A 20,602-nucleotide genomic window follows, 5' to 3' on the forward strand; every position below is an offset into this window, starting at 1 on the left:
GGTCTGCAGATCTCTGGAAGTTACACCAGAGTGAGAAGCCATACAGACTACCCTAACCTGGCCCTCCTGGAGGCACACAACCGCACCTCTCACCCTGACCCCCTACAGACCAAGCGGGCTGAGGAACTGATTAAGGGCCGCAGGTGCCCCAAGATTCTACCACGACCAGAGGGGAGAGAGAGAGACCCGTCCACTTCACCTGCCCTACCCAAACAAGGGAAACCCCCAACACAGCAGGCAGAACCTGGTCAGATTTTGTATCGGGGTTCCAATTAAACTGATGGGGGGGGGGGTTATCATGATTGTGCTCACCCAACAACCTGACACACTTCCTATCCAGTCACCTGCCACTGCCGTATCCTCCGCCCCCATGACGAGCCAGACCACAGCCACACCAGCAGGACCCCTCAAACTACTGATGCCACTTACACCAAACACACCTACCACCACGTTGCAACACAAGCCACCAAACCTAGACAGAAAGCTACACCACCCAGACCCAGGAGGCTTCGCAAATCTGAGAACAAGAACAAGCCGTCAGTCAAAACCCCAGAGCCACCTCCACAACATGACCTTACTGCTAGGGTCAGCACTAAAGGTCAAGGGTCATCTCAGTCCTAGACAGCAGGGCAGCCAGTGACTGAAACTACTCCTAATTCTGCCACCAAATCCAACCACAAGTCCTTTACCAAAGTTCCGGTCCTGACCTGAGCACAGCCCAATCAGAGAATGAGCCTACGGCTCCAGGAAAGACCACAGCCAACAGCAGAGCCTCTAGTAGACTTGAGGCAAGATCAGGGAGAGGGGTAGAGGAAGAGGGGCAGGTGGGAAGAGAGGGAGAGATTATGTAGCTGTAGTGAGTCTCCTGACTATAGCTCCAAAACCAGTTGTAAAGATGTAGGATCTTAATTTGATCACTTTTGTTGGCAAACTTGTAGTGTATTTAAGGAAATAAAAAGGCAAATGTTTGTAATTTCCACTTTAAAATGTCAGACTTGATTTGCCTTAACGAAAAATGTCAGACCCTACAAAAACTGTCCATTAATTATAATCCACATAATAATTCACATTTCCTGTTGCTGCAGAATTATTTTCCTGCTGTAGCAAACTGGCTCAAATGAAGAAATCCTACATCTGTTATTGTACAGGCTCCCTGAGTGAGGACTGACTGCTTATTTAGGGCGGATCCTCTGCATGTTTTCGTGTTTGGATGGGTATGATCGGTTGGATACGTTTGACAACTCGGGGTTGAAGAAAGGGCAAATATGACAAAACGGGGAGACCAATATTGAACTCTTTTTGTTTTCCGTTGCAAAATGTTTTGCTACGGTATGCACAAATTAATATACGACCCAGCTCCCTACTGATCTACTTTTAGACAATGTAAGACCCTTTACGTGACTGTATCAACGAAAGCATCTCATGTTTGGCTGAAGCTAATGCACTGGTTAGTAATTCATTCAACTTTTCTCTGGTATCTCGATCCTCACTTGGGGTAGTGTAGATCCATAACTCATAAAACCTTTATTCTCTTTCAGTGTATACCTTGTACCAGGAGTGTATAGGCAAGTTACCTTTATCTTGTGGACATGGGAAACAACATTTAGGCCAGGATTCAATGCAAGGGGTGTTATAGCGCAGCCCGCTAGACAGAAGCCGACAATGTGCCTTTTAAAAGGCACTTATGAAAAACACTGCATCTCAGCTCAAGTGTAAACTGCACTTTAAAGTCACTTATAGTGCACTGTGCAGTGAATCCAGGCCTTAGACTTAAGAAACACACAAATACACAGTTCTTGATCCATGATTGTTTACTTTAACAGTGAAGTACAGATCATCACATTCACAAAGCACTTCTCTCCGTCTCCACTCATAAAGGCACTCACGGAGAAAGCTCTCTTCGGGAGGACAAACTTTAAATGAAATTCAGTTATCCATTTCCATTTGTCATTTTACTGAGTCTTGCGAAAATAAAATGGCTGAAAATATATATATTTTTTAGGTATTGATAGGAAGTAGAATACAAATATAGACTAGATCATCTCTTCATCTATTATATCAATTTTTCTACAGTTTCTCAGTTCATACGCACTGTTTTTCATAATGTCAATATTTTCTCTCGATTCATGAAACTTCCCACCCCCTAATGCTGCGAAAAATACCTTCAGTAAGGAATCACCGAACTCTCCCAGCGAGCTCTCTTGTCACCGGCTGTTAAGTCGCTATCCATATTTGATAGTTTGATCGCTGGAAACTGGGCTGTAATTGTAGGCCCCTTTTTCATTTAGAAATGTCATGTTTTTCTTGTTGCAGAGCAGGCTCCAGATCTGATGTGGCGGTCCAGACCTCCTTTCTCTATGTACGTCTTCCCACAGTCTTCACATTCGGACTTGGGCATACTGCCGTGGATGTGGGCCCTGTGCCTGCTGAGATTCCCCCTCTCTGAGAACCCCCTGCCGCAGTCTGGACAGAGGTGGGGCCTTTCCCCCGAGTGGATCAGCATGTGTTTACGCATGTTCCCACTGTCGTTGAAGCGTTTGTCGCATCTGGGGCAGGGAAATGGCTTCTCACCGCTATGAGTGCGAACGTGCCTCTCCCGGTCACGGCGGGACATGAAGGCCTTCCCGCACTCCTGGCAGGAAAAATTTTTGGGCTTCTTTTTGGGTTCTGGAAATGAGGAAACACCACCTCTACCTCCCTCTCTACCTCTTTTGCCTCGACCTCGTGACGATGATGTTATTTTCCTGTGCCACAGTGGGGACGCCTCTCGAAGAGCGGGTATGTCAGCGTCTGGGTCGTCCTGGAGGGTCTGGGGGTCGGCAGGGGCCCAGGTGGGGTCCTCTTCCCCCTCCTTGTCGTCTGACTCCAAGTCGGAGCCCAGGATGGAAGAAAGAGAGCGGCTGGCGGACTCAAAGCCCCGTCGACGCTGGGACTCACCTAGGGCCTCGTCGTCCTCTACGGGGGCTAGCCAGTCTCCAGGGCCCTGGTCCTCCTGTACCTCTGGTTCCGTCTCACCTTCCTCCTTACTCACAGGACTGGAGCCTGCAGCTGCCGAGGGCTGAGAGGGGGCCTGAAGCTTAGGGAGACCGGAATTCTTTGGATGGAACACTCCTCCAGACTTCTTCAGCTCTGCTTTCTCCTCCTCTTGGGCTGTACATGATTGGCTGGTTGGATCGTGAAGCTCAAGTTTCATTGGTTTAGAGTCAGGAATCTCCTTGTCTTCGCTCTCCTGTTTGGTAAGTAATAAAAGGGGTGTGACTGTGGTCTCATACTCCTCCTCTTTGATGTGCGTTGGCCTCTGAGGCTCAGGGTTCGTAACAAATAATTCTGTCCGCTCCTGTTTGACACATGAGGTAGGGATGGATTCCTGACCTCTGGAGACCAGTTTGACCTCAGAATGTTCAGTTTTGGGCAGAACTCTTTGGGGTGACCCTGGTCCGTGTGAGCTGTCCATCTCCCAGGCCATCACCACTAGGACAAAACAAATGGTATTAGAACACATGACATAAGCATCTTGTTTACATTTCATAACCACAATCAGCTGTAAAAATGTTTTATTTATTTAACCTTTATTCAATGGTGGAGTTCAGTTTGTTTCGCATGGCGAGATTACCAGGCTGGGTGGAGATTTCACTTAAAGGCCAATGGAATGGTCTAAAATGTGCAACTCCGCCCACACGGGACAGGGCCTGCAAAACAAACTCTACCTTTGTAGAAAACCCGTGGTAGCACCAAGTATGTATATAAACCAGTGGAGGCTGCCCATATTAATAGCCGGAACAGAGCAAATGGAATGGCATCAAACACCTGGAAACCATGTGTTTTATATATTTGATACTATTCCACTAATTCCGCTCCAGTCATTATCACAAGCCAGTTCTCCCCAATTAAAGTGCCACCAACCTCCTGTGATATAAACCAGTGTTGGGTTCAAGACCACCTAAAACCAAGACCGGAGCGAATCAAGACCGAGTCAAGACCGAGACTTGGAGGGGGACGAGAGGTCCGAGACAGAGTCAAGACCAGAAAAATGTGAGTTCAATTCAAGACCATGACAGTAATTTTGTCAAAGGCATCTGCCATTCAACATTTTGGAGTGACAGTTGAATCAACCAATTACATTGTATTGTAATGGGTGGGATGATTTAACAAAACATATGGAAACTTCTGCCTTTCGGAAGGCCAACAGGTCACTGTGCAATAGCGAGCAGTAGTTTTACCACGGTCTAGCTAGCTAGCTTTTGTTGTAGGATAGTTTGCAGCGGCTGCAGCAGGTGTTATCGAAGAGAATGTTGTTGCTAATTTGTTAGCTTCCCCCTTTAAAATAATAACTTTCAACATGAAGTTAAGTTTGAAATGATCATCTGGTGAGTGGAACTGTTTTTTATTGCAGCGCGCTTGCTGTTGTTAGCCATCTCTTTGAAAATAACTTGTGTGTGAAACATTGTTGCATTTAAACTTTAGATCACAGGTTACTTTGTGTGCTGAACATGAAAAGTTTTTTGCAATGATAAGTAATAGTTGTACATTTCTATTGGGAAATGCTGAGCCTAAAGGTTTTGTTTTTGTATTCTTATGATTGGGACCTACTGGCTTAATATGTCAGAGTGAATGGACTGGTGTCTTTCCATCGGCCCTATGCAGTGGTGCCTAAAGAAGTGGGTCCTGTGTGACGGAATTGCGCCACTTTGTTAAAAATCTAAAATCACACTTTAAATAAATGAAAAACGACACAAATGTGATGTTCTAAGTCCACAACAATGCTGAAACCACATCAGGAGACAATTTTATTTTTTAGGTCTGGGGGAAGAAAAAAAAATACATTGTTGGAGGGTGTAGTTGCACTTTAATTCAATTGAGCAAAACAAATGCTTTCCCCATTGATACAAATCAGCATTAAATCATTCTGTCAGGTAGACAAGTCAACATTTAATTGGAAAGGTTTTTTGGAGCCTTTATAAATGTTCATGCAAACAGGCATGATGACTGAATTGCACATCGTAAATAGCCTACTAACGAAGACTAAGGACCAAACCTTTTCAATACCTGGTTTGCATACCCATTGTTGCCTTAGTTAGCATTTACTGCTAAATATCATGAATTGAAATGTCTTTCCTACCCTACCGGCTACCAATGTAATTCTTCTGTGAGCTGCTCCATGCAACAACCAGTTGAGGGCTGCGCGCTCTTGCTGCCTGCAGATTATATTCTGCTGAAACTAGGATATGTGTAATGCGCGCATGTGCATATATTTCACGTGCTTTGCAATTGTGTAGGCAACTTTGTGCATGATATCCTTATTGTACTACATAATTAATACTCTGTACACCTCCACTACACTACTTTGATATGCAACCGAAGGGATTAAGAAGTGAGTTTAGGCAATGCCCACTGAAAACCCCTTACAAAATAAGATTGCCGTTTTGAAACTGCAGTCAACTGTGGTATTTTGGACGCAGTAATTGCAGAATAACCGCAGTTATACTGCACTCCGACTGCAATATTTTTTCATAAGTGACAAAGTTGGTATAGGTCATATACCTGCATATAGCCTCCACGACATCATTGGCCCTTTGTGTTTTACAAAAGTGCACTCTCCTACATGAGTGTGCTGGTATTATGGTTGCTGTCCTTTCAGTATCAACAGCCTGTCACACTGAAGGCCTAGGGGTCCAATAGGTTCATCACTGAGCAAACATGTCTACTATAGATTGTCTCCCCTTACTAATAGTAAGCATGCAACTTAGTCAACAATTTACCCCACTCTTCCCTACCAGAGAGTCAAGGAAATTCAAACAAACTTTGAGGATATTTTTCAATGAAAGTACAGTAATGTTACAAGTAAAGTAGGAATCCCAGGTTTCAATAGGCAACAAGATATTGTTTCAAGAAAGGAGTATATATATTTGGCCTGGTAAAGCGTTTTTATGCGCTGACTGAATGGAAGCTGTTAATGATGGGCTTTTTACTCCGCTGGTCTGAAATTACAGGTCCTCACTGTCCGAGACCGGGTAAAAATGTATCTGACAACTAAACAAGACCAAGACACTCAATGTGTACTACTACAACACTGATTTAAACCCTGGACTGCTGATTAAATGTATTGTCCAATGAGAGGCTTTGAAGACACTGGTCGGCCATATTGTCACTCCCAGAAGGAGCAGCCCTCCATCGGAATGAATGGAACTCTACAGTATTTCAATTCAAATGTTTCAAGGACAAAATTACATGTATACTGAACAAAAAATATAAACACAACATGCAACAATTTCAAAGATTTTACAGAGTTACAGTTCATATGAGGAAATCAGTCAATTGATTAGGCTCTAATCTATGGATTTCGCATGACTAGGAATACAGATATCCATCTGTTGGTCACAGATACCTTGCAATTGTGTTTGTTGTCCGTAGCCTATACCTACCCATACCACAACCCCACCACCACCATGGGGAAGCAAACCGGTCGCCCACAGGACTCCATAAACATGGTCTGTGGTTGTAAGGCCAGTTGGAGGTACTGCCAAATTCTCTAAAATTATGTTAGAGGTGGCTTATGGTAGAGAAATGAACATTAAATTATTTGGCAACAGCTCTGGTGGACATTCCTGTAGTCAGCATGACAATTGCACACTCCCTCAAAACTTGAGACATCTGTAACAAAACTGCAGATTTTAGAATGGCCTTTTATTGTCCCCAGCACTAGGTGCACCTGTGTAATGATCATGCTGTTTAATCAGCTTCTTGATATGCCACACCTGTCAGGTGGATGGATTATCTTGGCAAAGGATAAATGCTCACTAACAGGGATGTAAACAAATTTGTGCATAACATTTGAGAGAAATAAGCTTTTTGTGCATGTAGAACATTTCTGGGATCTTTTATTTCAGCTCATGCAACCAACACTTTACATGTTGCGTTTTATATTTTTGTTCAGTGTATTTAAGTATTTTGTGTTGTTGTAGTGGGGACATTAACATTAGTAATCAATAAAAAATGTGCTCATATAAAATAATTTACAATTCTGCATTAAGGTGTCTGTAATATAATAAACGTGGCGAAAACGAATGTAGACGTTAATAAATGTATTTATATAGCTTCCAAAATATATGTTTAACAATTGTGAGGATGTGCGAAGATGGAGGCACGCACGTCGGCTTCAACACAGCGCCCCCAATCAGTCTTTTATATAAATATTTTTGCGAAGATGGAGGCACGCACATTGGCTTGAACACAGCGCCCCCAATCAATATTCTAGTGTATATATAAATATTTGGGTAAGACTCACATGGTTCTGGCTTCAGGTGGACTAGTTGTGAATTATGGAAAACGCACTTTCTCCAAGAGGGCGGGTCTTTTAACAACATCCACATTGCGTGGAACTGTGCGGAAAAGTGCTAAAGTTGTAAACTACTATTATCGCGCATGTACTTAATTTACTAATATGACCGAAAGCCATAACCGTTGTATATTTGTCATAATGTCGCTAAGCTAAATGTTTAGAAACTGCTAGTAAAATAGTTTATTCTCGACTCACCGCATCGTCAATTGACCTTGTTTTGATCAGCTGGAAGATAGTCTGTTGACTTGTTAGTTGTTGGCTAGCAAGATTGCAAAACAAGTCCACACGAGAGGCATCAAGCGTAAACAAAACTGACCAGATCCTCATGACGAAACCACCTGTCAAAGTTAATTGTTATTGTTTTCAGTGAATGGTTAGCTATCAAATTCCAGGATTTCTGAACCTTCCGAAGGCATGAACATTCCGGAAACGATACTGTTTGGTGGGTGGACACGAACCAGAGAGGAAGAAGCCCAACTCCGCAAAAAAAACAGTCTCCCTCCAGCAGGTAGCGTTGTTTCGCCCACCAAGCAAGGAGTTTTTGTGTGGAGTGTCGAATTCGGCAACAACAACAAAATAATGGCTTATTTTCTACTTGAGGTTTATTTGATCGGAATAGAAGATAGTAGTGCTTAAGTTGCTACGAGTGTACTGATATAAATAGGACAAGTGCATCCCGGCAACTGAGAAAAAAAACTATTTCGGAGTTGTCTCGAGATGGTTATGCATATTCATGTGATGAGGCTAGTTGCGTAGCATCGCTCTCTATTGAATTCAAACGTTCGACATGGAACAACCCTCATCGAATATTAAAAAATGTTTACAATAATGAGATGTATCCACCAATCCTAAGAAAGGATAGGTGGGAGCTAGACAACCCGCTGTGCCCCTTTGTTGACAACATCTCCCATTGTTAGGGCAGAGAGACATGTATCTTATCAGTATATCCAGAATATTTGCTGGGCCTTCTTCATCTTTGGTATCATGGCGTTCGCTCACTTTGTTTGTGCATGCCGCCACCTACTGTACGGTAGTGTGTGTGGTCGATCATGTTACATTTTGTGATACAACAATTTAAAAGGAAGGGGGAAAGGAAGAAATTGCACCACCAACTAACCCTATGCCTATATATCACTATTTTAATAAATAATACGAAGAGCCCCACCTATTTTGAGCATGTTATTTTGGCATTAATACGTGTCACATATCAGTTTGCCAACAATGTAAATGTAAAAATGTAAAAAAACATTTGAGTTAATAAAGACCATACAAACAGCCAAGTGTTGGCTGGAGTGGTGTAAAGCTCTCTGCCATTGGACTCTGGAGCAGTGGAAACGCATTATCTGGAGTGATGCTTCACCATCTGGCAGTCCAACGGACAAATCTGGGTTTGGCAGATGCCAGGAGAATACTACCTGCCCCAATGCATAGTGCCAACTGTAAAGTTTGTTGGAGGAATAATGGTCTGGGGATGTTTTTCATGGTTCGGGCTAGGCCCCTTAGTTCCAGTGATGATAAATCTTATCGCTACAGCATACAGTGACATTCAAAACATTCTGTGCTTCCAACTTTGTGGCAATAGTTTGGGTAAGGCCCTTTCCTGTTTCAGCATGACAATGTCCCTGTGCACAAAGCGAGGTCCATAGGGAAATGGTTTGTCGAGATCTGTGGGGAAGAACTTGCCTGGCCTGCAAAGAGCCCTGATCTCAACCCCATCGAAAACCTTTGGGTTGAATTGGAATGTTGACTGCGAGCCAGCCCTAATCGCCCAACATCAGTGCCCGACCTCACTAATGCTCCTTTGGCTGAATGGAAGCCAGTCCCCGCAGCAATGTTCCAACATCTAGTGCAGGGGTAGGCTAACTTTTTGGCTCGAGGGCCACATCGGGATTTTGAAGTTCAACAGAGGGCCACATTTTTGGGGGACCAATTGTTTGTTAAAATCAATTTGCGGAGGGCCTCCCAAGTCTAAGGCACTGCATCACTGTGCCACTACAGATTCTGGGTTCGAGTCCAGGCTCTGTCGCAGCCGGCCGTGACCAGGAGTCCCATGGGGCGGCGCACAATTGGCCCAGCACCGTCCGGGTTAGGGGAGGGTTTAGCCGGCAGGGATGTCCCTGTCCCATCGCGCACTAGCGACCCCTGTGGTGGGCCGGGCACATGCATGCTGACACGGTCGCCAGGTGTACGGCGTTTCCTCCGACACATTGGTGCGGCTTACTTCCGGGTTAAGTGGGCATTGTGTCAAGAAGCAGTGCGGCTTGGTTGGGTTGTGTTTTGGAGGACGCACGGCTCTCAACCTTCGCCTCTAGAGATCCCGCGTGGCTCAGTTGGTAGAGCATGGTGTTTGCAACGCCAGCGTTGTGGGTTCGATTCCCACGGGGGACCAGTATGGGGGGAAAAAATGTATGAAATGTATGCATTCACTACTGTAAGTCGCTCTGGATAAGAGCGTCTGCTAAATGACTAAAATTTAAAAAATGTCCTTGGAGGCACACTGGAGGTCTAGCGCTTAGGGCTGGCACAACCCGTCCTGGCTCGATGTTGACTATAGCCCGGCAAGGGCAGAGCGCTGGTACAGGGACGAACTGGGCTGTGCTGGTGAATGAGGGGTACCGTGCGTAGAGCAGGTGCGGATAACCTGGGTCGAAGAGATGCACTGGAGACCAGATACGTTGAGCCGGTGCACTTCTCCCTGGCTGCCGGCCAACTCTAGCACGGCAACGGTGAGGAGCTTGCACCGAGCGCACCGGGCTGTGAGTACGCACTGGCGACACAGTGCGTATCACCGCATAACACGGTGCTTGCTCGGTCACTCGCTCCCCACGGGGAGTTGGCTCAGGTCTTAACATATTGTTAAGATGTATTGTAACAATAAAGGACTTAATATACATTACCGTTCAAAAGTTTGGGGTCACTTAGAAATGTTCTTGTTTTTTAAAGAAAAGCAACTTTTTTTGCTCATTAAAATAACAACAAATTGATCAAAAATACAGTGTAGACATTGTTAATGTTGTAAATGACTATTGTAGCTGGAAACGGCAGATTTTTTTATGGAATATCTACATAGGCGTACAGAGGCCCATTATCAGCAACCATCACTCCTGTGTTCCAATGGCACGTTGTGTTAGGATCATTTTAAAAGGCTAATTGATCATTAGAAAACCTTTTTGCAATTATGTAGCACCGCTCAAAACTGTTGTTCTGATTAAAGAAGAAATAAAACTGGCCATCTTTATACTAGTTGAGTATCTGGAGCATCAGCATTTGTGGGTTCGATTACAGGTCCAAAATGGCCAGAAACAAATAACTTTTTTCTGAAACTCGTCAGTCTATTCTTGTTCTGAGTAATAAAGGCTATGCCATGCCAGAAATTGCTAAGAAACTGAAGATCTCGTACAACGCTGTGTACTACTCCTTCACAGAACAGCGCAAACTAGCTCTAACCAGAATAGAAAGAGGAGTGGGAGGCCCTGGTGCACAACTGAGCAAGAGGACAAGTAAATTAGAGTGTCTAGAAACAGACACCTCCCAAACAGTGGTGGTTCTAGCTTGTATGGTTCCCTGGGTGAACATCCCTTCATCGCCCCCAGTGTACCCTGTGCCTGCTCCGCTCACTCTCCCTCCAGTGCGCCACCATAGCCAAGTACGTCCTGTGCTTGCTCCGCGCACCCTCCCTCCAGTGCGCCACCATAGCCCAGTACGTCCTGTGCCTGCTCCTCGCACTCCTTTGGTCCGATGAGTACACATTTTTGGTTCCAACCGTTGTGCCTTAGTGAGATGCAGAGTAGGTGAACGAATGATCTCCGCATGTGTTGTTCCCACCGTGAAGCATGGAGGAGATGGTGTGGGGGTGCTTTGCTGGTGACACGGTCAGTGATTTATTTAGAATTCAAGGCTCACTTAACCAGCATTGCTAGCAAAGCATTCTGCAGCGATATGCCATCCCACCTGGTTTGCGCTTAGTGGGACTATCATGTTTTTCAACAGGACAATGACCCAAAACACATCTCCAGGCTGTGTAAGGGCTATTTGACCAAGAAGGAAAGTAATGGCGTGCTGCATTAGATGACCTGGCCTTCACAACCCAATTGAGATGGTTTGGGATGAGTTGGACAACAGAGTGAAAGAAAAGCAGCCAACAAGTGCTCAGCATATGTGAGAACTCCTTCAAGATGGTTGGAAAAGCATTCCTCATGGAGCTGGTTGAGAGAATGCCAAGAGTGTCCAAAGCTGTCATCAAGGCAAAGGGTGGCTTTGGAAATGATCTGCAGTGCTCAGCTCTTACTTCATATTCTCCTATTGGTATGTGCATTTTAATTACTTTTTCATCAACATTGACTAATCTGTACTGATATGATTTTCATGTTATGACCTGTTATAGCACTTTTATTCATACAGTGTCATCTTGGTCATGAGAGTTATCGGTCACAATGCAAAGACAACGTTTTGAAATCAAGATTTTCATTTTTATTGAAAAGTTGGCCAGGATTCTGTACAGCAGAGAGGGTGTGCGATACACAGGGTTAGGAAGTGGGGGGTGGATATTGAAACTTCTTTTCCCATGGTGCATCATACCCTGAGCCGAGAATCATGTGTAAAACAGCAAGATATTTCTCGTTCCCTCTTTGGTGCTGCAATGGACTGCAGGGGAAAGGAATGGGGGACGAAAAAGGAAGGGGGGGCGAAGGAGGGAAAAGCTAAGGTCGGACCACAGGAGAGAAAGAGAAGAGTAGAGAGAGAGTGATGGAGGGGTTGTCTGTCAGGTGTTCTGTAGCCAGGTGGTCCTTCAATTGAGGTTTCAAAGAGTGGGGGATATTTAACGTCACCCCTCTCCCTTGCTGTTTCAGATGGTAAGCTTCAGCCAGGGGTGCGGCAAGGCCTCAGACATCTCTCCCCCTCTCTCTCTTCCTCCGCCCCTCTCCCTCTCTTCCGCTCTTTCTCTTTCTCTCCTTCCCTGAGCCTCACTTGCTGGCCATGGTGTAGCATCCCTGCTGGTGCCACTGCATGTCGCGGATACGCCTCACCGACTGGAACTGGGGGTGACGGGCGCCAAACTCGTTGAAGTGTTTGAAGTCGCCCTTCTCCAGAAGGTACTGGGAGCCACGGTATCCGGGGAACTGGTAGCCCACCCAGCTGAGGGGAAAAAGGAGAAAGTCACTACGTATGTCACTAAAATATCAGCCGTTCTCCTACAATCTTTTCATTCTAGATCTATGTATTCTTAGTTGTGAGTTTAAACTCTGTCGATTCCTTTTTCCATCTCCATAGCAACACTTACGTTCCGCAGCTGACCATTATGCTGCCGACCCTGTCGGTGAAGCCGTAGGAGAACAGAGACGGAACGTCATCGTCCATGATCTCCATCTTACGGCCCTTGAATTCCCCAACCTCGTACAGGCAGATCTTGTGCTTCTCGGGGTCCTGAGAGAGAGAGAGAGAGAGAGAGAGGGGAAAAGAGAGAGGTGTGTGAGAATGAGGGAGGTGTTCAGAAGGAGAGAAATGTACAGGAGAGAGACACAAATGGAGAGAGAGTAAAGAAAGACAGAGTGAGAGGTCAGGGGGTAGGAAGTCACAAAGAGAGAGGATGTGTATAAGTGAGAAAAATGAGAGAACAGATGACAGAGAGAGATGGTGAAAGGCGAGAGGAGTGTCCCCACCATGCGGACGGGCCTGAAGGACAGCAGGTAGTCGTTTTTCTGGCAGTTGCTCCAAGAGTCCCAACGGGGGAACTCTCCCTTCTCCAGAATGTAGTGTTCGCCACAGAAGTTCATCTGCTCGAAGCCCACAAAGCTATACAGGATAGAAAGACAGTGTTACTTTATTATACAGCTGTGTTGACGTATCTAATTAGGATTTTTTTTTAACTGTAAATGATACTGCTACGTCTACCATTATCCCACAAAGCTACAGGGATAGCAGGACATTAATAGAAACTAATATATAGTTTAAAAAACTGGAGAGGTTGACTTACGGTCCACACTCAACGCGGAGGGAGCGGACGCGGTCCATGCCCATCTCACACACGTTCATGCACTCGTTGCTGATCTCGACCATGCGACCCTGGAAGTTCTCCTGGTCGAACACAAACATCTGAGGGGCAAACAGAGAAAGTGAAACAGACATAAGTACATCCTCAACACAGATGGTGTCTGGCTGTATCAGTGATCCAATGATATTCCATTAGATTGGAGCCAGGAGAAGTCCTGTTAGTTGGGGACTACTTGCCTTGTAGGCCATCATGCCCATCTCAGACTTCTTGCTCTGAGCAGCCTTCCCGTCGGTCTGGGAAGCAGCCTTGGACTTATCACTGGACATGATGACTGGAAGAGAGAGAGGGATGAGAATGAAACAGTCTCAAAACAGTCAAGAAGACACATCCAATGTGTTGGGAATACAACAAAATTTATGGAATAGGCAATAAGGGATGAAGATGAAGTGAATGTATGCTATCAGGGGAAGAGGGATATTTGTGGCTGTGGATGCAGTCTACATGTTTAATATAGTGATGTATAATATGAATGTGACATGTATTATTATAGCGACTTCTAATTGGTGATTTCATAGTCAAACTGCTGCTGAACAGCTGCTACTCCTCTTTCTTCCCCTGCTCCTCTTTACCTGTGTATGCAGGTGCCAGCATGTGTATCGTGTGTGTGTCTGCTGCTCTTACCTGTGTGTGTGATCTGCCTCACTCAGAGAGTGTTTGTGGCTCAGAGCGCGCCCCGCCCTTTTATACGCTGGCGCCCAGAGGAGGAGGATTAGAGACAGAGAAACAAACCTGCTGAGGTCAGAACCACGAGACAATAGAACCACCGCATCATCAGAGAGGGACAGTCAGAGAGGGGGGCCGGCCACAGGGACCAATGAGATCCATAGTTCATTGAGAAGGATTGGAGGGGGGTTGATAGTGGAATACTGTACATGATGATAGGGTCTAACCACAAACAGATACAGTATCTGAGAGATAGAGACATAACACTGTACCAGTATCTGTGATAAGCAACTGATTATGTTTTTCGCACTCTGGTATAACCTGTGACAAAGACCTGTACATATATTGTGTTCATGATCATAATAATATTGATTCTATGTAATTTTGAGGAGCACATTTCCCACGCTCAATGTGCATAAGGTAGAAAACTAAAGAAAAACAGCAACGATACATCAAAAGTAGAAAAAATGATCACAATACATAAAACCATTACCTACTAATGTAAAATATATTGTTTTTAAGTGATCAAACATTAAAAGGTAGCTTGAATAGGTAGGAGGATATTTACTGAATAGGCTCACTATTTACATGAGAGGACATGTGAATTGTGCTAATCATCTGCTCATAACCAGTAGCAACTTCTATTACAAACAGAACATTTCTGGTCATGTCTTCTCTCTGAGTCTCATCTCATCACCATTGGTTTTGAAACAGTTGAATGGGAGCTCAAGCCTGAAGCAAGTCATTTATCATACTTTTTAATTGATGCATTATTGGATCTCACATTATCCAACGACAGTGTTTTGATTAAGAGAGTGTTAAGTCTATAAGGTGTCACTATGATTTCGATGAGGTGTGAGGAGTGAAGTTGTGTGGTGCAATTTTTTGGGGGGGACTCAAGGATGGATGTGTGGCATGATTCAGGTGTGTGTGCGACCCATGGAATCTGTGAAAGGGGGCAAAACATCTCTGTGTTGTCCTATGTGTTTAGTGACTAATGAGATACTATTACATATAGATGTGAAACACTTTCTCATTCTCAAACGTTTCTATCCTGTCCATATTCAATTATAAACATATTTGTATATTGACTTTTTCTCTCTACCCAAACGGTGCCTGTGCCCCTTTAATCTCCACATTCTCCACCTCTATCCCGGGCTTTGTGACTGCCACACACCGGACTGCTGACCAGCACGAACTGACCGGGCCGCTATTGTTCATCTCCCATTCAGGGCAAACCCCGATCGATGTGCACAGAGAGGACTGACGTTCCATAGTATATGCTGAGCTGGCGTGTCGCGCAGTTTCGATGGAATGACCGGAAAGAACAGGAGCGCGCAGTTGGCCAGTGTTCTAGGTGGGAAAAAGTAATTGTGCGCGTACCAAAGCCCTGCGCCATGGACGCGCTCCAAGGGGCGCGCTTCTCGTTAGTCCATATAAAACTGAAGCGCCAGGTTCTCTCAAAGCTCTACGCGAGATAGCGTTAGGCGCGTGTCACTACCCGAGCTCATCACGAATAAGTGCCAAACTAGGTAAGGTGCCAACTCCGTAACGCATTTAATGCAAATTATAGGGACAGTCAGTCAGATAGGTCATAACAGGCATATTCAAGACGCGTTTACACATTCATTTAAAACTCACCAAAAAGCACTAACCCTGAAACAACACGTTAACCTGCAGTGCACATTGCATATATTGGCTACATAATGTATAGACTCGTTTAACTGATCCGTGTCTCCATATTGCCTATTCTGGTGTAGCCTACAAACTTGGATGGACAATAAACGATGTGATGTTTTACCGTTAGTTCACAATAATCTCGATTTGTTGCGTATTATTTGTTTTATATGATTGGCTATGACAGGGAGCGAGCTTGTTAGATAACATATCGTGTAGCTTTATCATAGATTAATTGATCGGCATTAGTATGAATTCAGCTCATTAGAGACTGTTCCAAATAGTGTATAGTGGATAGAAGTGTTAAAGGGGAAACATTTTAGAGAGGTTGTTTCTCGAGGCATGTTCACTTGAAAACCAGTGTGAAGCCTTGATTATAGAATAACATAGAATGTAATATAATATAATAGAATGTTACTCTGTCTGTGTGGATTGTTGGCGTTGAGGTGACTTATAGAATGTAGGAGAGTTGAGGAGATTGTGTAATGGAACGTTTGACCCCTGCCTCTTAGGTGTAAAGATGTACAGAACCACTAGATCACCAATGATGCAATCCCTTGTCAACTCGGGAATGGGCGTGGCTCCTTTCTTCAAGGTAACACACCTTAGATGAGCCTCATACAGGAGCACAGACCTTTGCATAAGTGGGATGGGCTCTGTCACTTTAAATGTCCCTCTGATCATCTTCCATTTCTTCTCCCTCTCCCCACTCATCTCTCTCTCTGTAGGTGACTGTGTTCGAGCAGGAGCACTTCCAGGGCAAGTGCCAGGAGTTCACCTCGGAGTGCTGCAACATCCACGAGTGTGGCCTTGACATCATCCGCTCCATCAGAGTGGAGAGTGGAGCGTGAGTTTCACACTGTGTGTTTACGCCATCCGTTTAGTGTGAATGTGTATTCATGGCTAGAGGAATCCAGGTGTGTAATCTGTCTGTCTGTGTGGATGAGTGAGTTATTTTGTTTATAGTGGCTGGTTCAATGTGTAAAATGTCTCTCTCATCCCCCTGTAGCTGGGTGGGCTTTGAGCACCATGACTTCCAGGGCCAGCAGTTTATCCTGGAGAGAGGAGAGTACCCCCACTGGGACGCCTACAGCGGCTCCCTGTCCTACCACGTGGAGCGCCTCATGTCCCTGCGTCCCATCTACTGTGCTGTGAGTACTACAGTGTGGGAGATAGAGAAAGAGGAGATGTGAAAGAGAATCAATGCATTTTTTTTTTTTTATGTCTGCCAAACAGATACATTCTATTAAAGCCTTCCTTGAGAAACTCCCAAATTCTTGGAATATGGTCATATTTATGTGTGTGTGTATGTGTAACCTTTCTCTCAGTCCCACATGAGCAGTCGTATGATGATCTTTGAGAGAGAGAACTTCATGGGCCAAAGTGTGGAGCTGTGTGATGACTACCCCTCCCTGCAGGCTATGGGCTGGTCCATGCCCGAGGTCGGCTCCATGCACGTGCAGTGTGGCGCGTAAGTTAACGTCTATTATTCACTACACACACACACGCTACGTGTTAGCAAACAGCTGTGTTTTAATACTTTGCGCACACGCTTGATATACTAAACCTCAGTGTTAAATGAATATCCCCTATCGCTATCCCCCAGCTTTGTGTGCTACCAGTACCCCGGCTACAGGGGCCAGCAGTACATCATGGAGTGTGAGAGACACAGTGGAGACTACCAGCACTGGAAGAACTGGGGCTCCCACTCCCAGACCCCCCAGATCCAGTCTATCCGCCGTATCCAGCATTAAGAGGGGCTAGAGGCTGAGAGGCCCACGGACAGCAATCCCCAGCCCAGACGCTGCTCTACCCCTTCCCCCCCCCCCCCCCCACCGGGAAGACCCCTAACTACCGACTCACCACATAACACTGACACACACAGCCGCTCCAAGGTACGATGAGACTATATCGCACCGGTAAAGCACAGGAACACACACACTGACATGACTGACATAACACACTGTTTATTTTTATCAGGGTAGAGCACCCGCACATAGACACACACCTGGGCTGTACTACCTGAACCCTGAACCCCTGTCCAGGTCACCTGGGCTGTACTACCTGAACCCTGAACCCCTGTCCAGGTCACCTGGGCTGTACTACCTGAACCCTGAACCCCTGTCCAGGTCACCTGGGCTGTACTATCTGAACCCCGAACCCCTGTCCAGGTCACCTGGGCTGTACTATCTGAACCCTGAACCCCTGTCCAGGTCACCTGGGCTGTACTACCTGAACCCTGAACCCCTGTCCAGGTCACCTGGGCTGTACTATCTGAACCCCGAACCCCTGTCCAGGTCACCTGGGCTGTACTATCTGAACCCCGAACCCCTGTCCAGGTCACCTGGGCTGAGCAGGGAGCCACACATCCTGCTCGAATCAGAGGTCAACGCATCAGCAGACACCAGTTTCAAGATGGCCACCACCGTAGTGCAGCTCTAATGTGATGTGTGCAGGAGGTTGAACCAAAGGTTAACTAATAAACTCATGTTCACTTCAGTCGCTCGGGCCTGTCATATCATTATACGGTGTGTGTGTAGGATAATCTATAATAAATACCACATGGGATTCAACATAGCAGCGTCTCAAGATGTGCTATTTGGGTCTAATGTAATAGGGCTTGTACACTGCATGTCAAACCCTCTGATAAACATAGATATAACTGAAAAACGACTTCAAATAAACCTGTTGCTTTTTTACAAAAAATGAATAGCCTTGCTGTATCCACTCAGATTACTGTCACCACTTAAAGACACTACAACACCATGATAAACATCTCGGCTATTTAGGCTGCACTTAAAATAGATTCACACAAGGACACGTGTTAAGAACATCTTTAATCTGGTTTTTAAACAGAAAACAGTCAAACACCTGGGGAGAACAGTAATAATGACAAACGTGATGACAACCACCATGACGTGATTCCATTCTAGAACAATCTGAAGCAGAATCGGAAGATGTAGGCCTGTGATGATTGACACGCAACCAATGAAAGTCGTCAATTCTTGTGAAACTGAACTAACAGCAGTGTAAAACCTGATTTGTTGGCAACTCGCAATGAAACATTTGCTATATGAATGAACCCAAACTCCTCTGCACAAGAGGCAAATATAGCTGCTGTTTTTTCTACATGGGTCATTGAAAACTTTAACACAATGATGTTGTAAAGGTCTGGGCAGTGAGATGTAGACTTAAACAGAGCACAACTGACCCACAGCGTAAAACACATTCATAATTGACGATCTAAGTGCTGAAAACTAGAACTCAAGCACAGAGCTCTAAAGACAAGGTGAGGTAGAAAAAAGGTACAACAAAAACCTCCACATTTTTTTAAACATCCATTTGTCCTCTTGTTTAACAATTGGTAACTTGGAGGAACTCAACCACACAATCATGCTTCTCCATCAAGCAGAAATCTGTACGTTCCTTGTCGTTATGCCACGGCTGTCTATGTGGCAGCCCCCAATTGATTCTGTACTGTGAGATGGTCCACACACAGCAGTTTGTCCATACCCCAGTCTCCTAGCAGGGGGAAGATGTTGGTCACACTAGGGAAACAGGGATAGGAGGGACATGGTTATAGTTAGCGTAAAAGCAAAGAAAACTCAGATTAGAGTTGAGTGTGATAATCTGACCGATAATGAAGGATACCGTGTGTATTCACTCAGTCAGAGCAGAGATGACATTTTTCCAATAAAAGGGGCGTGGTCCAATACTCCTCCAATGACATCAAGACGGAGTTGGGGGGTTGGATGGTGATGTTGTTTCGTAGGTCAGAGCCTGGTAGAGTTGCATGAGTAGGGCAGGGAAGGGGAAGGGTAGGGCAGGGAAGGGGAGGGGTTTGACCTAACTTCTCTGCTTCTTAATCACTGGGAAGCCATCCTGAAGGAGAGGACTTTACTGTGACTAAATGTAACTTAGCACACAATACACTATTATTACAATTTACAGCATGGGCAAGTGAAGAATGCACAAACACAGTTATAAAATCTAATAGATATGTCATGACAGAGGTGTGTGTGACTGTATGTGAAGGCAGACAGATGTCACTCACTGGGACAAGCTGCTGCCCTGCATTCTGTTGGCCCCTCCCTCACTTTCTGCCTCGCCGCGAGGCTCCACCCCTCTCCTCCTCCACACCGGTGATCACCCACTCCTCACTCCGCCCTCGCCTCTTCAGACAGATCTTGATTGGCTGCATCAGCTCCCTGGGCTTCAGGTAGAGTTTACTGCTGATCATGCCCCGCTCCTCCCCACCCCCCACTTCCACAGTCTTGCTCTCTGGGACACCTCCATCACCGCCTGCTCAACCTCAGACCTTCTTCACGGCTCCTCTCACTCTACCACCTCCTCCTCTCTGCCTCCTGGCTCTCCTCTTAGTTCCCCCCCCCCCTTGAATCCTCCCACCCGCCTCCTCCGGCCCCGCCTCCCTCTCAGGTTCTCTTCCTGTGGTTGGGAGGGATCGAGGAAGTAACTGATGAATCCAGCGATGTTTCCCTCGAAGCGCTCAAACCCTTCTGCCTCTCCCTCCCCCCCGGTAGCCCCATCCCCCATGTCTGGGGGTCAGAGGTGAAGGGGTGGCGCCCCTCGGTCACATGCTCTGGGCCAGACACAGACAGGGTCACGGATGAAATGGATAGAGGGATGAGAGGGGTGGGGGGAGGAAATAAATGGGTGCAGATTCCCCAGAAGGCATGAAGATGGTAGGATGGGGATTGTTAGGGGTGTGATTATCAGCTGGGGGACAGTGAGGGATGTAGGGGATATTAAGGGGGAACGGTACAGGGAGGGGAACAGGGACAACAGAACCAGAGGCCTCCGTTCCCTGGAAAGGGATGACATCATCAACATGGGACGCACTGAGGAAAACT

At 45.7% G+C, this 20,602-nt stretch overlaps 3 protein-coding genes across 4 annotated transcripts; 1 reads left to right on the plus strand and 2 right to left on the minus strand.

Moving 5' to 3' along the window:
- Positions 1-1,793: 1,793 nt before the first annotated feature.
- LOC106604650 (uncharacterized) lies at positions 1,794-7,834 on the minus strand. Of its 2 annotated transcripts, none has more exons than XM_014199505.3 (2): positions 7,535-7,834; positions 1,794-3,471 (listed from the first exon to the last, which is right to left on the minus strand). In XM_014199505.3, exon 2 carries the CDS (start codon positions 3,464-3,466, stop codon positions 2,294-2,296), a length of 1,173 nt encoding a protein of 390 aa, XP_014054980.1. In that variant the 5' UTR covers positions 3,467-3,471; positions 7,535-7,834; the 3' UTR covers positions 1,794-2,293. The 2 variants fall into 2 exon arrangements, with proteins under 2 accessions (XP_014054980.1, XP_014054979.1); XM_014199504.3 differs by lacking the exon at positions 7,535-7,834 and adding an exon at positions 7,286-7,521.
- A 3,952-nt stretch (positions 7,835-11,786) lies between these two features.
- LOC106604651 (beta-crystallin B1) lies at positions 11,787-14,088 on the minus strand. The gene is made up of 6 exons (XM_014199506.3): positions 14,013-14,088; positions 13,568-13,662; positions 13,314-13,432; positions 13,000-13,132; positions 12,621-12,763; positions 11,787-12,475 (listed from the first exon to the last, which is right to left on the minus strand). The coding sequence occupies exons 2-6, from the start codon at positions 13,655-13,657 to the stop codon at positions 12,304-12,306; spliced, it is 657 nt and encodes a 218-aa protein (XP_014054981.1). The 5' UTR covers positions 13,658-13,662; positions 14,013-14,088; the 3' UTR covers positions 11,787-12,303.
- A 1,399-nt stretch (positions 14,089-15,487) lies between these two features.
- On the plus strand, positions 15,488-18,230 carry LOC106604652 (beta-crystallin A1-2). The gene is made up of 6 exons (XM_014199508.3): positions 15,488-15,586; positions 16,244-16,326; positions 16,460-16,578; positions 16,741-16,882; positions 17,060-17,202; positions 17,338-18,230. Exons 2-6 carry the CDS (start codon positions 16,252-16,254, stop codon positions 17,483-17,485), a joined length of 627 nt encoding a protein of 208 aa, XP_014054983.1. The 5' UTR covers positions 15,488-15,586; positions 16,244-16,251; the 3' UTR covers positions 17,486-18,230.
- Positions 18,231-20,602: the final 2,372 nt, after the last annotated feature.

Source organism: Salmo salar, chromosome 05 (assembly GCF_965601325.2).
Source record: "Salmo salar chromosome 05, fSalSal1, whole genome shotgun sequence".
Classification (NCBI taxonomy): Eukaryota; Metazoa; Chordata; class Actinopteri; order Salmoniformes; family Salmonidae; genus Salmo; species Salmo salar.

What these genes read in the sequence shown, in the direction of transcription:
- LOC106604650 (XM_014199504.3), bottom strand. Translation starts at nt 7,370, where the DNA reads ATGTGGATGTTGTTAAAAGACCCGCCCTCTTGGAGAAAGTGCGTTTTC. An exon ending in CCACCTGAAGCCAGAACCAT is followed by an intron (nt 3,472 to 7,285) that starts GTGAGTCTTACC and finishes GTTTTGTCCTAG; the next exon opens with TGGTGATGGCCTGGGAGATG.
- LOC106604651 (XM_014199506.3), bottom strand. Translation starts at nt 13,657, where the DNA reads ATGTCCAGTGATAAGTCCAAGGCTGCTTCCCAGACCGACGGGAAGGCT. An exon ending in TGGGCATGATGGCCTACAAG is followed by an intron (nt 13,433 to 13,567) that starts GCAAGTAGTCCC and finishes TTTGCCCCTCAG; the next exon opens with ATGTTTGTGTTCGACCAGGA. An exon ending in ATAATGGTCAGCTGCGGAAC is followed by an intron (nt 12,476 to 12,620) that starts GTAAGTGTTGCT and finishes TTTTCCCCTCAG; the next exon opens with CTGGGTGGGCTACCAGTTCC.
- LOC106604652 (XM_014199508.3), top strand. Translation starts at nt 16,252, where the DNA reads ATGTACAGAACCACTAGATCACCAATGATGCAATCCCTTGTCAACTCG. An exon ending in GCGTGGCTCCTTTCTTCAAG is followed by an intron (nt 16,327 to 16,459) that starts GTAACACACCTT and finishes CTCTCTCTGTAG; the next exon opens with GTGACTGTGTTCGAGCAGGA. An exon ending in TGCGTCCCATCTACTGTGCT is followed by an intron (nt 16,883 to 17,059) that starts GTGAGTACTACA and finishes CCTTTCTCTCAG; the next exon opens with TCCCACATGAGCAGTCGTAT.